Source organism: Harmonia axyridis, chromosome 5, assembly GCF_914767665.1.
Source record: "Harmonia axyridis chromosome 5, icHarAxyr1.1, whole genome shotgun sequence".
NCBI classification, from domain to species: Eukaryota; Metazoa; Arthropoda; class Insecta; order Coleoptera; family Coccinellidae; genus Harmonia; species Harmonia axyridis.
In genome coordinates this window covers 41,395,483-41,410,225 of record NC_059505.1, presented here as the reverse complement: position 1 = coordinate 41,410,225, position 14,743 = coordinate 41,395,483, and the positions used below count along the sequence as shown (strand labels likewise).

The 14,743-nt window shown below is 36.4% G+C and overlaps 1 protein-coding gene across 3 annotated transcripts in view; it reads right to left on the bottom strand.

The window, feature by feature from the left end:
* Positions 1–3,909: 3,909 nt before the first annotated feature.
* LOC123679819 (protein Tob1) overlaps positions 3,910–14,743 on the bottom strand; it is a 63,586-nt gene continuing 52,752 nt past the window's right edge. For all 3 annotated transcript variants that reach the window (XM_045617320.1, XM_045617322.1, XM_045617321.1), the window contains 3 exons: positions 8,893–9,189; positions 7,041–7,679; positions 3,910–5,606 (listed from right to left, as the gene is read on the bottom strand). In XM_045617320.1, coding sequence (XP_045473276.1) covers positions 5,204–5,606; positions 7,041–7,679; positions 8,893–9,059 — 1,209 coding nt within the window. In that variant the 5' untranslated portion in view covers positions 9,060–9,189 and the 3' untranslated portion in view covers positions 3,910–5,203. The remainder of the gene's footprint in view (positions 5,607–7,040; positions 7,680–8,892; positions 9,190–14,743) is intronic.

Sequence of the window (14,743 nt, the reverse complement as noted above, 5' to 3'; positions counted from 1 at the left end):
ATGAATTTGATTTAATTATGGCGACATCTAAGATGAGTAGCTCAAACCAAGCTTTGGTAGTGCCATTCATATTACAGGATTCTACACTCGGTTGGCTATTATAAAGTTAAGTTCAGTAAATTGTGTATAGATGGCTAGCAAGCAAATTCGAGACGATAATTATCAAAGTTAGTTGGAAAAGAGCTGAAAATTTAAGCACAAAAATCGAAATATCTCTGAATTGAAACCTTTTAGAAGTTGAATACTGATCTATCATCAGTTTCATCCTAACACACTTCAACATTGAGTTATTGAGAATTTTGTACGAAAATAGTAGATACCTTTTGAATGAGTGGAAGAACTCTGATTGGAATCGATGCCTAATGAATAATAATACAAATCTACCAGTAACGAGGTCTTAAAATATAATTCGACAATTTTCAACGAATTTCTAAACATCCAAGTACCAGAATAAATATATATGATCTCCATAAGTGTCATCTAAGTATATTATTTATCTATAAGCTTAAGGACTCGGTTGATGACCAATTAACAGCTCAATGAAGGCAGTCATTAATAATAATTCATCCACAATTTATGTAATTTACTCCTGAAATACAGTGAATCAATCTTCCCGTACAAAAATCCTGTTGTGATAAGTTTGGTAGGCATCTACTGAAAAACATTGTTGTGGGGACCACAAACTGCGGAAGTAACTAAATTTATTGTGCTCAACACATTCAATTAGAAGTATATAACTTCCGATTCAACAAAAGTAACAAATTAATTGTGGTTTTCATAAGTGTCATTTATGTGTAAGAGCAGACTTTACGGTTGCAGCAGACAGTTGGCTTAGTACTTTTTTCACTGAAACTTAGGCCTTAGAGGGAAGAGTGAACTTGTGTAGAAAAGAAGAACAATTTAATGCACAAACATTTTAATATAAACTTAAAAATCGTACAACAATATGAAAAATTATAGACTATTATACACATAGTAATTATTTTACAACAGGATGGAAAAATCCTCTCTCACTATACTTATATTAATAAATATAAATAGAAAACTAAGACTTAGTCGCAATTATTATAATTTCAATCAATAATCTGAATAGAGAATGTAAAACAAACTAACACGCATTATTTATTGACAAACATTCATTTATCTGGACTTGTCTGAGATGAATCGAATAAATCTCAGATCAAGTCTTTTCTAAGTCTACTAGAATAGTAAAAAAGAGCCATCACATTCTTTTTGGGCTTGATTCAGTCCCTACTGAAAATATTGTTTTTTTTTCTCTTATATCGTGGTCATAAATTTTCTATTTCTAACCTCAACCATATCTAATTGGACTAATTGTCTAAGTTCTACTTTTTCACATTGGGGTCATTTGTTCCATTTGTCCATTTCTAAATCCTAATCTTCACCATTTCCAACATCTGATGGAAATAGGTATCCTACTTATCACTTCATTTTTTTTTTTAGATTGTACTTATGTCCATTTATGACCACACCCTATCTGATGAAATCAAAATATTCTACATATATTTTCAAGTGATTATTAGATGTTCCTACACATCATAGAACAACAAATGTAGTTATATAATATTCCAATATATACAGATCTTAAAATGCCATTAGTTACAAGCAAGTATATAAAATAATTGAGTAATCTATAAGTATTTTTAATCATGTACATTGTGTAGCGTCCAACTGAAGGTACTGAAGATATTCTAGGACACGAATGCATCTCTGATATCTCCCAAGTATGTTGTATGAGAAGAGACAATTTTGATGTGAAGTGCAGGGTGTCCCAAGCTCAAAACTCATTAAGAGCTTCTCTAAATCTATGAGATCCAAGGACTCTAACTTATAAAATATCAGAAAGATTCGTTTCAAGTTATGAAGGAGACAATTCCTCAGAAACCCGAAAAGGAATCAAGATATCTATATGCTTTCTGTTATTTTATAATTGAAAAAAAAAAGAGTTTGGGTGTTTTTAAACTCTAACTCCCATAGTTCTCAAGATGCCCTCAATAAGCATAGAATTTGGGACACCCTGTACATATGAAGTTCCATCAAAATTGTTCAGACATCGGTGACCATCTGCTTGTAGCTTCAGTTGTGGTTCAAAGGTAACACATACACCGTTGACAAGTATCCAACCCACAACTTATTCTTGTTTTCAACTTTTTCTAAGGTTTACTTTAGAAGCTTAAAAAAATATTATATATCACTTGGAGGGGTATATCTAACTACATATACATCCTAGGGGCTAACCATTCAAGCACCAAAAGCTTCCCAAAAATCGTTTTGTCCTGATAAGTATATAAGATATTTTTTTTTTCTATTTCGACATAATCAATTTTTGCAGAGCTGATGGAAGCGATGGTTTTTTGATATGGTTGTCCCATTGGTAGTTCAAATTTTCCTGATCTCCTATTATCAATTGTGCTAAAATAGTTTAGTTCATCAAAAAGGTAGTAATAAAATAAACTATACCCAAGTAGGTTTAGTTGATACGTTCAGGAGTTTATATACAGATTGCCTATGTTTTATTTTTACCATTTCTTCATTTTCTACTTTGGTTAGGTCATTTTAATTTTTCGTTTACTATCACTGTTTTCAAGTTCCAAACTTTTGTAGAATAAAGCATCGACAATCAATTTGAAAGAAAATTCTCTACACCGCCTTGCTAAAAAATAAATTTGTGTCTCACATGTCGTCAAGCAGATCGATAAACTTCTTTTTTTAACATTCTGAGTCAATACTGGGCTTTTTTTTAATACAGGCTGTTAAAGGAATAAAGGTTTTTCAATTTTTTATTTCCGTCCTAATCCATATTTTATGTCCAATTTTCAATAGACTATTTGACAATGAAAAAATAATGTCCTATTTATGATTTTCTAATAGGTTAAACTTTTAAGAACCAGATATATTCCTTCGACAGAAATATATAAAAAAATATGCATAAAAAAGCATTACAAAGTTGAATGAATAATACCTTTCATGACGTGATGAAAAACGAACTGGATTGGACACACTTATGACGTCAATTTGAAGTAAACACTTGTGTCATTTGCATTTTTGTTCCATTTTGTGTTTTGTTGCGAATTTCTAAATTTTCAATTGAGAGATATATTTTTCTAGTGTTAGTGATTTTGTTTCTACACGTGCTTTTATCTATGACACTCGATTGTTTGTACTAGCAAGTGACGTCACTGATGACGTATTTCTCTTTACTAAGGAAATATTTGCATAAGCTTTTGAAAAATCTATAAATTTACTTTTTGAATATTCAAGATGTATTTTAATATTCCTCTTGAAGTTTATCGATGTGCAACCTGTATTTCTATATCTGACAAAATTATTTTTTAACTTTGGACCTGGCCTTCGAAAGTAAGAGTTTTAGCACCCTGTTTTCTAGTATCTCAGAAAGAATTGAATCAAGGGTTTTGCTTTCCATTCCTAAGAGATTCATCACTCACACACTCTCTATAAAAAGTGAATATTCAATACAGAGTTGCCAGAGTGGTTATAAGGTACTATATAATAATTTCTGTTTAGGAAAAATTAGGTTAAAAGTTACTAGATACTCTCCAAACAGACTTGAGAAAAGTAGAAAGTTAAGTAACAAACTTGAATAGAAATTTCTCTCAGAATCAGAGATTTGATTTATAAAATACCTACCTATACATAGATAACTGTTATATTTGATCATAGTCTACATACTACTCAAGTCTGTTTAATAGTTTAATAAATAAGTTATATTTATCATCAACACTCAAAACAGTTTGAATGATTACCATCACATTGAACATGAAAAAATTGATTTTCTTCGTTGGAGAATAATTGGTTCTCAATGAAAATAAAGATTGATATCAACAATGTCAGGTACGTAGACAAACTGATGCAATTAAACTCATGTCATATGCTCGTAACAAAATATATATTATATCAAATTCAACAGTTCTATACAAATGAAAACATTGTGAAAATATAATTATAACAAAAAGTAGAAAGGTAGTGGAGTAAAACTTATTGAACAGTATCACACGAATTTCAACAGAAATAAGGAAGCATCTAAGACCAAAGTTCGAGTTACATGCAATACTGAATGGAATTTTAACTTTATTATGCAGACAGAAAGACATTCAGCGGTTTGATTGAATTGTGAGCTGTACCACACTTTTTCAGAATTCTCTAAGTGAGATTTCCTGAACATACGAAAGAGTTTCCAAGGTAGCACCTCTCCTTTCAAAAGGGCGTTAGTTCATTGTATATTTATTTAATTTTTATTATTTTCTTTAGTTTCTTCTTAGGAATCTCCTTGTATTTTGTGTTTAGGTGGAAGATGATAAGGTTCACTTTGAGATCATTCTGAAAAATCAGCAGTTGCTAGTGTTATTTCTGTTTTTTGTTTTATAAAAAAACGATCCCTAATCACCAGTTATGATCAAATAAAAACCTCAAATTATTCAAGTGAAAAATTTTACACTGAGGGCGCACACTTAATTATGCCTTATAACACATATCACAAATTCAGTACACAGTTATAACAGATCACATTATTGCATTTGGTTTCAAAACATCTTCACATTCTTAATAACAAGTGAAAGAGACCATCTTATAATATCTGCCTTACACGAATACAAACTTTTTTTTAAATCATTTGTATCCGATGATATGCCAACTTAACTCTTTATTTTATGTTTGAGACTAGATGTCAGCTTGAGCCTTTTATACAAAAATAAAAAATACATACATATAAAAAAATTTAGAAAACACTCTATCCTACGAGAATACTGTAAACACCAGTTTATAAAGTAAGAAACATCTAATTTTTTACTATCACTACGATTTTTTTTATAAAAAAACTATATTATCAAGCAAGGATTCTCGATTTTATAATATAAAAACGTCGAAATTTCAACACTTCGATACCTGAGACCACAATCATCCTCCCTCCCACATAAAGAAGAAGAAGAATTGCTGTCTCTGATTCGCTTCACATCCGTATCAACTTGAAACTAGCTCTCTTTCTCTATGTGTCGATTCTCCCCTAGAATCGCAGTTGGTAGACTTGCAAACAAACGTCAAATTTGACAGTGACAGTTGTCAGAGGTCGAGTGAGGTTAGTTTTGTGATGCGACGACCCTAGCGGAGCCAGTTCCAAGTTTATACGATTCAAAAGCTACCAATCTGACGGGACTTGCCTCTAACCTCAATTTGCGACCAACAGGTGTTGGTACTGACCGGCATTGGGGTACGGCCAACTGTTGTCCATCAGTTTTCCGTTGTCTTGAGGTGTGGTGGGTGCCGAAGGGGGCGCCACTGAGCTCGAGCCGTTGTTGGCTGGGAAGTAGGGCCCCACGGAGGACGAAGGGTCGTAGGGCAGCTTGCTGGGATACAGGTCCGGGCTGAGGTACTGGTTGGAAGACTCTATCATAGAACGATGAGTGTACTGTTGGTGAGGGCCGTACGGCCCGTGGGGAAAGTAGTAGTTCGAGGCGTCTGGAGAGAGGGCGCGACCGTTCGGAGAGTGGTGCTGTTGGGGAGGTTGGTGCACCTGCTGTTGCATCGCTGCCCGCTGCTTGATGTAGTTGGAGAACTCGGTCGGTGACATCCTGTAGAGCAGAACTGGTTATTAGTGATAGAGCGGAATGGACTGTGATGTTAACTGGCCACTTTGTGGTATTTGGTGGTGATAACAACTGCAAGGATGCAAGAACTGAGCAGTTAAATACATGAAAGTGCTTCTACAATCTTGGATTTAGTTATAACTTTTTTCGGAAGTAACGGGTGTTTTTTTTCGAGGTATATAACTTTAAGTTGGCATGACTGTTCGAGATGGCGACCGATTTAACAGCTGTCGAGTGATTTATTCTCAGTTTGGTTTGGCAATTCATCATGAATAGACTCACGCCTGAACAACGCTTGCAAATAGTGCAATTTTATTTCGAAAATAATGGTTCTGTGCGGAATACGTTTTACGCGAATTTTGTTTAGCGATGAAGCGCACTTCTGGTTGAATGGCTACGTCAACAAACAAAACTGCCACATTTGGAGTGAAGCTAATCCTCAAGTGTATGTCGAAACACCGTTACATCCAGAAAAACTGACTGTTTGGTGCGCTTTATGGGCTGGTGAAATAATTGGGCCGTACTTCTTCAAAAACGATGATGGCCAGAACGTTACAGTCAATGGTGATCGGTATAGAGCCATGATTACTAACTTTTTCATTCCTGAATTGAACAACCGTGATGTCCAGGAGCTGTGGTTCCAACAAGACGGCGCAACATGTCACACAGCTCGTGCCACAATCTATTTATTGAAAGACACATTTGGTGACCACCTAATTTCACGTTTTGGACCTGTGAATTGGCCTCCAAGATCTTGTGATTTAACACAGCTAGACTACTTTCTGTGGGGCTATGTAAAGTCATTGGTCTATGCGGATAAGCCACAAACCCTTGACCATTTGGAAGACAACATTCGCCGTGTTATTGCCGACATAAGGCCACAAATGTTGGAAAAAGTCATCGAAAATTGGACGTCCAGATTGGACTACATCCGAGCCAGCCGTGGCGGTCATATGCCAGAAATCATATTTAAAATGTAATGCCACAATATTATCTTGCGGATAAATAAAATTCATGTCAATCGAATAATCCATCGTTGTTTTATTGCAATTTAAAGTTCTATAGCTCTAAAAAAAAACACCCTTTATTATATTTGAATTTTGAGGCTCTGTTTAGGCGTTTAATGAGGAGCCCTTTATGAACGTGATCACCTCGTAGTTGTGGTGACTCTTTGTGAACCTGAGGATGGTGCCAGGTGCAACACATTCATAATAAATTCTAAGATACCGACTGCACTCTAAACCAAACCTCATATTGGCACCGTACTCCTTTAGAAATAGCTGGAGAATTATAAGGGAGAAACCAAATGGTCTAGCCGAGGCCTAGCAGAGTTGGGACAGAAACCACTGCCAACATAATGGCCGAGAACTCCTCACCAAACACTAAACAAACCTAAACCTAGTCAAGCTTGCAACTCACCTATTAGCCCTCTTGCTGCTGGTCTTCAACTTTGTACTGCCAAACTTTGTCTGCGCGAACGTCGCCGTGGTAAAAGTTAGTGGTGCAGTGCTTCTTGGTATAAAAGCCGTTACCGGCGATGGACTACCCTTGTAAGAATTGCCTCCAGATGTTGGCGACGGTGCCGCCGACGAAGAGGCCAGGTGATTCACCGGATTGGTAAGCGTAAGCGTCAGGTTGTTCTGAGATGGAGCCACGTTCTGCACAGCGTTGGAGACCGGCACCGATACCGGCATCTGGGGGCCCATTTGGTTCTGCTGGTGGATGTTGGAGGAACCATATGGTGTGATGCTCTTGGGGGAGAGGCTGAGGTTGCCCAGACTGCAGCTGACGGACTCAATCGGCCTGAAGCATTGCGCTTCAGGGTTGAAGGTCTTGGTGACTTCTCTATCGGCCGAGTGCTCGTCTTGGGGATCGGATTTGTCGCTGAAGAGGACTTTCACGGCTCCCTTCTCGCCGATCCTGTAGCTCACCTCGCCTGGGTCCACCCAGACTGCCAACTCCTGGGGGAGGTTCTCTAGGATGTCCTGGATGGGGACCCCGCTCTCCTTAGCTGCACGCTCCAAGACTTTGTCTATGGGGTCGCCGGTCTTCAAGCATCTGGAGGAAAAATCAGTTTCAAGTTTGTTAAAACCATTACTGCCATTTATTCATAAAATGATAAAATGTAGAATAACTGAAGAAAATAATCTCTGCAATAATGGTTGAACTCTTTTAGGCGATTGATTATAACGGGTGTTTTTTTTCGAGGTATATAACTTTAAGTTGACATTACTGTTCAAGATTGCGACCGATTTAACAGCTGTCAAGTGATTTATTCTCAGTTTGGTTTGGCAATTCCTCATGAATAGACTCACGCCTGAACAACGCTTGCAAATAGTGCAATTTTATTTCGAAAATAATGGTTCTGTACGGAATACGTATCGCGAACTACGTTGTTTAGCGATGAAGCGCACTTCTGATTGAATGGCTACGTCAACAGACAAAACTGCTGCATTTGGAGTGAAGCTAATCCTCAAGTGTATATCGAAACACCGTTACATCCAGAAAAACTGACTGTTTGGTGCGCTTTATGGGCTGGTGGAATCATTGGTCCGTACTTCTTCAAAAACGATGATGGCCAGAACGTTACACTCAATGGTGATCGGTATAGAGCCATGATTACTAACTAGATCTTTCATTCCTGAATTGAACAACCATGATGTCCAGGAGCTGTGGTTCCAACAAGACGGCGCAACATGTCACACAATGTGCCACAATCGATTTATTGAAAGAGACGTTTGGTAACCGCCTAATTTCATGTTTTGGACCTGTGAATTGGCCTCCAGGATCTTGTGATTTAACACTGCTAGACTACTTTCTGTGGGGCTATGTAAAGTCATTGGTCTATGCGGATAAGCCACAAACCCTTGACCATTTGGAAGACAACATTCGTCGTGTTATTTCCGATATACGGTCACAAATGTTGGAAAAAGTCATCGAAAATTGGACGTTCAGATTGGACTACATCCGAGCCAGCCGTGGCGGTCATATGCCAGAAATCATATTTAAAATGTAATGCCACAAGATTATCTTGCGGATAAATAAAATTCATGTCAATCGAATAATCCATCGTTGTTTTTTTGCAATTTAAAGTTCTATAGCTCTAAAAAAAACACCCTTAAGTAACTGTTTTGAAGATGTTTCTTCAAAAAACACAAGATTGCTTGCTGTGTATTTCATTATCAATTTTTGTTGATTGGTTCTTTCAGTAGGAATAGTAAAAGCAGCGAACTCCGTTTCAAAATGTTTCAAGGCTAGTCTAAGGTCTCACCTGAATGCAGAGCCTTTGTACGGTTTCTCGGGGTACCAGTGTCCTTGAAATTTGTCCTTGAGTGCCTTCTCCAGCTCCTCTCCGAATATGTTGACCCTCCTCCTTGGTAGTTTGTTGTACAGGTACGAGATAACGAAATTCAGTGCTACTTGTACTTCTATATGCATTTTGAATGGGCGAATTCTTGAGGTTTCCGTGTTTGTGTGAAGATTGTTAGAAAACGTGGGATTTTCAATACATTTATCTCTTGGAGTCGACACCACTGTGTTCCTGGTTCGCCAAATTAAGGTTCGAGATCTGGAAAGAAGAAGAAGTAGTGTGAAAAATAGTTCTTAGCATGTGGTATAGTTTTGTAAAAAATAGTGGGAACAAGTAGCCAAGTTGATATACCTAGTTGGCAGATCCACAGATCTGGTAGTTCCATAGATTAATAAACATAGATAGAGGGAGTATACTCAATTTTTACATGTCCCCAACATGGTTAGATTACATTGTCGGATTGTGATATATTTTCAAATCCACAATTTTACTATATCGTTATGAATGTATATAATATTGAATGATATATATTTATTTGAGTGTTTCCCGATTACATATGCAAATTTGAATATTTGGAATCCGATATTTTTCCTAATTGTCGAATTTATAATAAGCGGAATATTTATTATTTTCTGTATCTACCTGCTGAAATCCAAGGTTTGGCAACTTTTGCTCTCCTAGTGTCATCGGTTGCTTCACGTCGTCTGACGTGCTTTAAGTTTGTTTTCTGAATTTCTGATTTATTTAGGTATTTATTTCGATATATTTTTAGTTAATATGAAACGTTGATTCGCTATTGGACATAAGAAGTGCGTTCTTTGTGGAGAAACTCGCGAATTGAGTGAATTATCGTATCACTGATATGTTTTCATTTCCGCGCGCTTCATGTCAAATTTGATAGTTCATGTTGGGGACAAAATTTGCTTACTGAAAATGATATATGTTTCCTCTATCTATGTTTATTACTCTGAGAGTAGTTCAATAAATCTAATGGGTCCATAGAGTCATCGACTAATAATCACACAGAGTCGTTGAAAATATTGTCAAAGGCTATGTTCCAGTTTTAGATTGATATTTGTGATTAAAATTGTCGAATATTTGTAGATGGCACCACAAGTTCTATCAAAGGTGAAAGTGAAAATAACAATTTTTTTATGTTTTTCCAGATTTTACCACAGAGAAATGACAATCACGGCAATCATGCACGAAATATCAAGTTGCTCAGGCAATTTTTGATATCGATATCCATCAAATTCAAGCTCCAATCTTCCGTTTCACGTACTACACACCGCTTTATCGTATAAGTCCCCAAGGAAAAAACATTATCGAGTTAGTTTACTCAGTTAATGGTTATGATATGTCGGATTACATTGCATTAAGTACAGTCCCAACTAATGAAATAACTTCCTCTTCAATTCAGACTGTATGTTATAACAGTCGTTCTAAAGGGTGTTTTTTTAGAGCTATAGAACTTTAAATTGCAATGAAACAACGATGGATTATTCGATTGACATGAATTTTATTTATCCGCAAGATAATCTTGTGGCATTACATTTTAAATATGATTTCTGGCATATGACCGCCACGGCTGGCTCGGATGTAGTCCAATCTGGACGTCCAATTTTCGATGACTTTTTCCAACATTTGTGGCCGTATATCGGCAATAACACGGCGAATGTTGTCTTCAAAATGGTCAAGTGTTTGTGGCTTATCCGCAGGGACCAATGACTTTACATAGCCCCACAGAAAGTAGTCTAGCGGTGTTAAATCACAAGATCTTGGAGGCCAATTCACAAGTCCAAAACGTGAAATTAGGCGGTCACCAAACGTGTCTTTCAATAAATCGATTGAGGCACGAGCTGTGTTACATGTTGCGCCGTCTCGTTGGAAACACAGCTCCTGGACATCATGTTCAATTCAGGAATGAAAAAGTTAGTAATCTTGGCTCTATACCGATCATCATTGACTGTAACGTTCTGGCCATCATCGTTTTTGAAGAAGTACGGACCAATGATTCCACCAGCCCATAAAGCGCACCAAACCGTCAGTTTTTCTGGATGTAACGGTGTTTCGACATACACTTGAGGATTAGCTTCACTCCAAATGCGGCAGTTTTGTTTGTTGACGTAGCCATTCAACCAGAAGTGAGCTTCATCACTAAACAAAATAAAATGGACGTAGTGCGCGATACGTATTCCGCACAGAACCATTATTTTCGAAATGAAATTGCACTATTTGCAAGCGTTGTTCAGGCGTGAGTCTATTCATGATGAATTGTCAAACCAAACTGAGAATAAATCACTTGACAGCTGTTAAATCGGTCGTCATCTTGAACAGAAATGCCAACTTAAAGTTATATAACTCGAAAAAAAACACCCTATAGTTGTTCTTCCGGAAAATCGCTACAATGTTTTCTGCATCCAGTTGGACCGTTTTATGTTTCATCGCATTGAAATGTTTGTTTTTTTATCGTCTCTCACCTTATCTCGTTTATCTGGGACGCAAAAATGGGTCATAATGATTTTTAATCTGTCGAGCGTTCAGTAGAGCAAGGTTGATAGTGTCGCCACCTGTCTTCGTCACGGAGGATTAAGTCTTGTTTGAACAACGAGGTTCGTCCACAGAATGATGTCTATTGTTCTGGGATATTTTCAACGTGATTAAATTAATTGACGATAAAATTTTTACACCCTAGGAACGAAGCAGAATTTTATTATCTATTGTTATATTGAAGCATATTCTTCGGTTGTGATGAAGAAGAATTGGTTGAATAAATTCTATTCATCAGAATTTATTGTTTATCCTTGAAAGCAGGCTCCTTTTCAGTTAATAACATTTACGTTGACGAATAGTCCAATACTCCAAACACTTTTGAACCCATTTTCAAGATCAACTGATTTTTTTATGTGTTCTATGGACTAAAGTTCCCTTGAAGTGGTCATTTTGAATTTTGAATATAGAAAAAAGTCAGCTTAAGACATATCATAGGAATACGTTGATTGCTCAGTCATTAAGATTTATACAATATTGAATTCTAATCTCAAATTGTGAAGTAAATGTAATGACTCTTAATCAATCATTACAATTAAACACTGTTGAATATTAATAAGCTTATTACTAACATCAGAATAATAACCACGATAAGAAACGATTGGATCAATAATGAAAAAAAAAATCATATTATATACTTATACCAATCCATTGTTTATATAGGGTGTTTTTTTTCGAAGTATATAACTTTAAGTTGGCATTACTGTTCAAGATGGCGACCGATTTAACAGCTGTCAAGTGATTTATTCTCAGTTTGGTTTGGCAATTCATCTTGAATAGACTCACGCCTGAACGCTTGCAAATAGTGCAATTTTATTTCGAAAATAATGGTTCTGTGCGGAATACGTATCGCGCACTACGTCCATTTCATTTTGTTAAGCGATGAAGCGCACTTCTGGTTGAATGGCTACGTCAATAAACAAAACTGCCGCATTTGGAGTGAAGCTAATCCTCAAGTGTATGTCGAAACACCTTTACATCCAAAAAAACTGACGGTTTGGTGCGCTTTATGGGCTGGTGGAATCATTGGTCCGTACTTCTTCAAAAACGATGATGGTCAGAACGTTACAGTCAATGGTGATCGGTATAGAGCCATGATTACTAACTTTTTCATTCCTGAATTGAACAACCATGATGTCCAGGAGCTGTGGTTCCAACAAGACGGCGCAACATGTTACACAGATTGTGCCACAATCGATTTATTGAAAGACACGTTTGGTGACCGCCTAATTCCACGTTTTGGACTTGTGAATTGGCCTCCAAGATCTTGTGATTTAACACCGCTAGACTACTATGTTATGTAAAGTCATTGGTCTATGCGGATAAGCCACAAACCCTTGACCATTTGGAAGACAACATTCGCCGTGTTATTGCCGATATACGGCCACAAATTTTGGACAGTCATAGAAAATTGGACGTCCAGATTGGACTACATCCGAGCCAGCCGTGGCGGTCATATGCCAGAAATCATATTTAAAATGTAAAGCCACAAGATTATCTTGCAGTTAAATAAAATTGATGTCAATCGAATAATCCATCGTTGTTTTATTGCAATTTCAAGTTCTATAGCTCTAAAAAAAACACCCTTTACTTCTAAATGATGTCATCAGTGACGTCACGTTCCTTGAAATTGCATTTTGGTGGTATTTTACCATTTGATTGCTGTTATCCCTTTTCGATTTGCTTGATAAAATCCTCGATAAAATCATTGAATAATTTGTGGGACTATAAAAATCAATAGAATCTCATATTATCGATGTTACAGAAAAATTAACTTATTACACTGGAATTTAAACGAAAGTTTTAATGTGTTTACCTAATAAATCGTGACGTCACGCGCTGTGATTGTCACGTGGCTACTGATGGATAAGATTTTACGTTTCACAATAATTTTTTTTTGGAGAATTGGTATGAACCAATAATTGTTACAGTTTTTTCACGTATAATTAGCGGGAGGGATTCTTATCTACCAGCATATTTCTTACGGTCTGCTACCCTATTGTGGAAAAACGGGGCCAGATCATCCCTCTGCAGCTCACCGAAACAAGAGAGGGCCCTGCAATGTGTGTCAAAAGGCATGAGTTTGGCTGTTTGGAAACGACCTACTTTCAGATTTACGATGCTTTGGAGTAGACTGCGTGTATCGATCCTGATGTCCTTTTGCTCCCAGTGTAACGTTGCCAGGCTTACGCGAAAAACTTGAAGTTTCGGGATTTTTTACCCATAGATAAGTATGTAGCTTTTTTTTTTGTTTTGTTGGCGAGGATTTTGTTTTTCGTGAGATTGTTTGATCTCCCAAAGGATCAAGAGATTGAAAGGACTTTTTGTTTGGAAGAATTCAGTTGAACTTGCTACATAGGATAAAAGGTTAGAACTATTTGAGGAGTCTACTTTAAGAGATCTTGAAATTCTTTTTATCGGTGTACTCAATACTGAGGTGGAGTTTGAACGTAATTTGTAATTTAGGTTGTTGACTACTCCTTAAACTTGAATTACCACTACATTTATTCAGCCAATGGATGACGTAAAACAAAATTTGCAGCTATTATTGAACACAATTTCAGAAAATGCAATTTTTTGTACGACCCAGCTCTCTGAATTAATTATGTTATTTTTTCCCAAGAAGGTCTTGTTTTCTGATTGTTAGGTCAAAGAAGTCGGTGATTTTGCCGACGTCTTAATTACTATATGACGTCTACATAGAAATTAAATAAACGTCAATAAGAAAATTTTGTTTTGAAGAATGATTTGAACACATTGAATAAAAACATATAGGATGTTTCTAAATTGGAGGCACAAAGAAAATGAGGTATACCTTGACTAATTTTAAGAAAAAAAGCCCTAAAACTTGGTCTCGCAAACGATTTGTTTTCGAGATACAGGGTGTTTCTTGTAGTCCTACTGTTTTGTGCTGATTATACCAGTTTATAGAATCTTCATTAATCTTTGCTACAGACTGGGTACCGAAACTTATAACTAATTTATTCATCACAGCTCACTAACTGGAACACTATAATAATTTGGATTTTCTTGAGGATTACTAGAGAATTGTTTGAAATTTTTTTCTCGAAATAGGTAGCAGATACGACAAGACTACAAGAGATCAAAAAGTGTAGTACTTGATCGAAGTTTCTTTTTATATTTTTCTAAACTAATAGTGGTCCACCAAAAAAAAAAGTTCTGGAGGAAAGAAGCTGGCACTGTTCCAGAAAAAATATAACCCTCTATATTTGCATTCAAAATTAGCAAATCACATGATAAA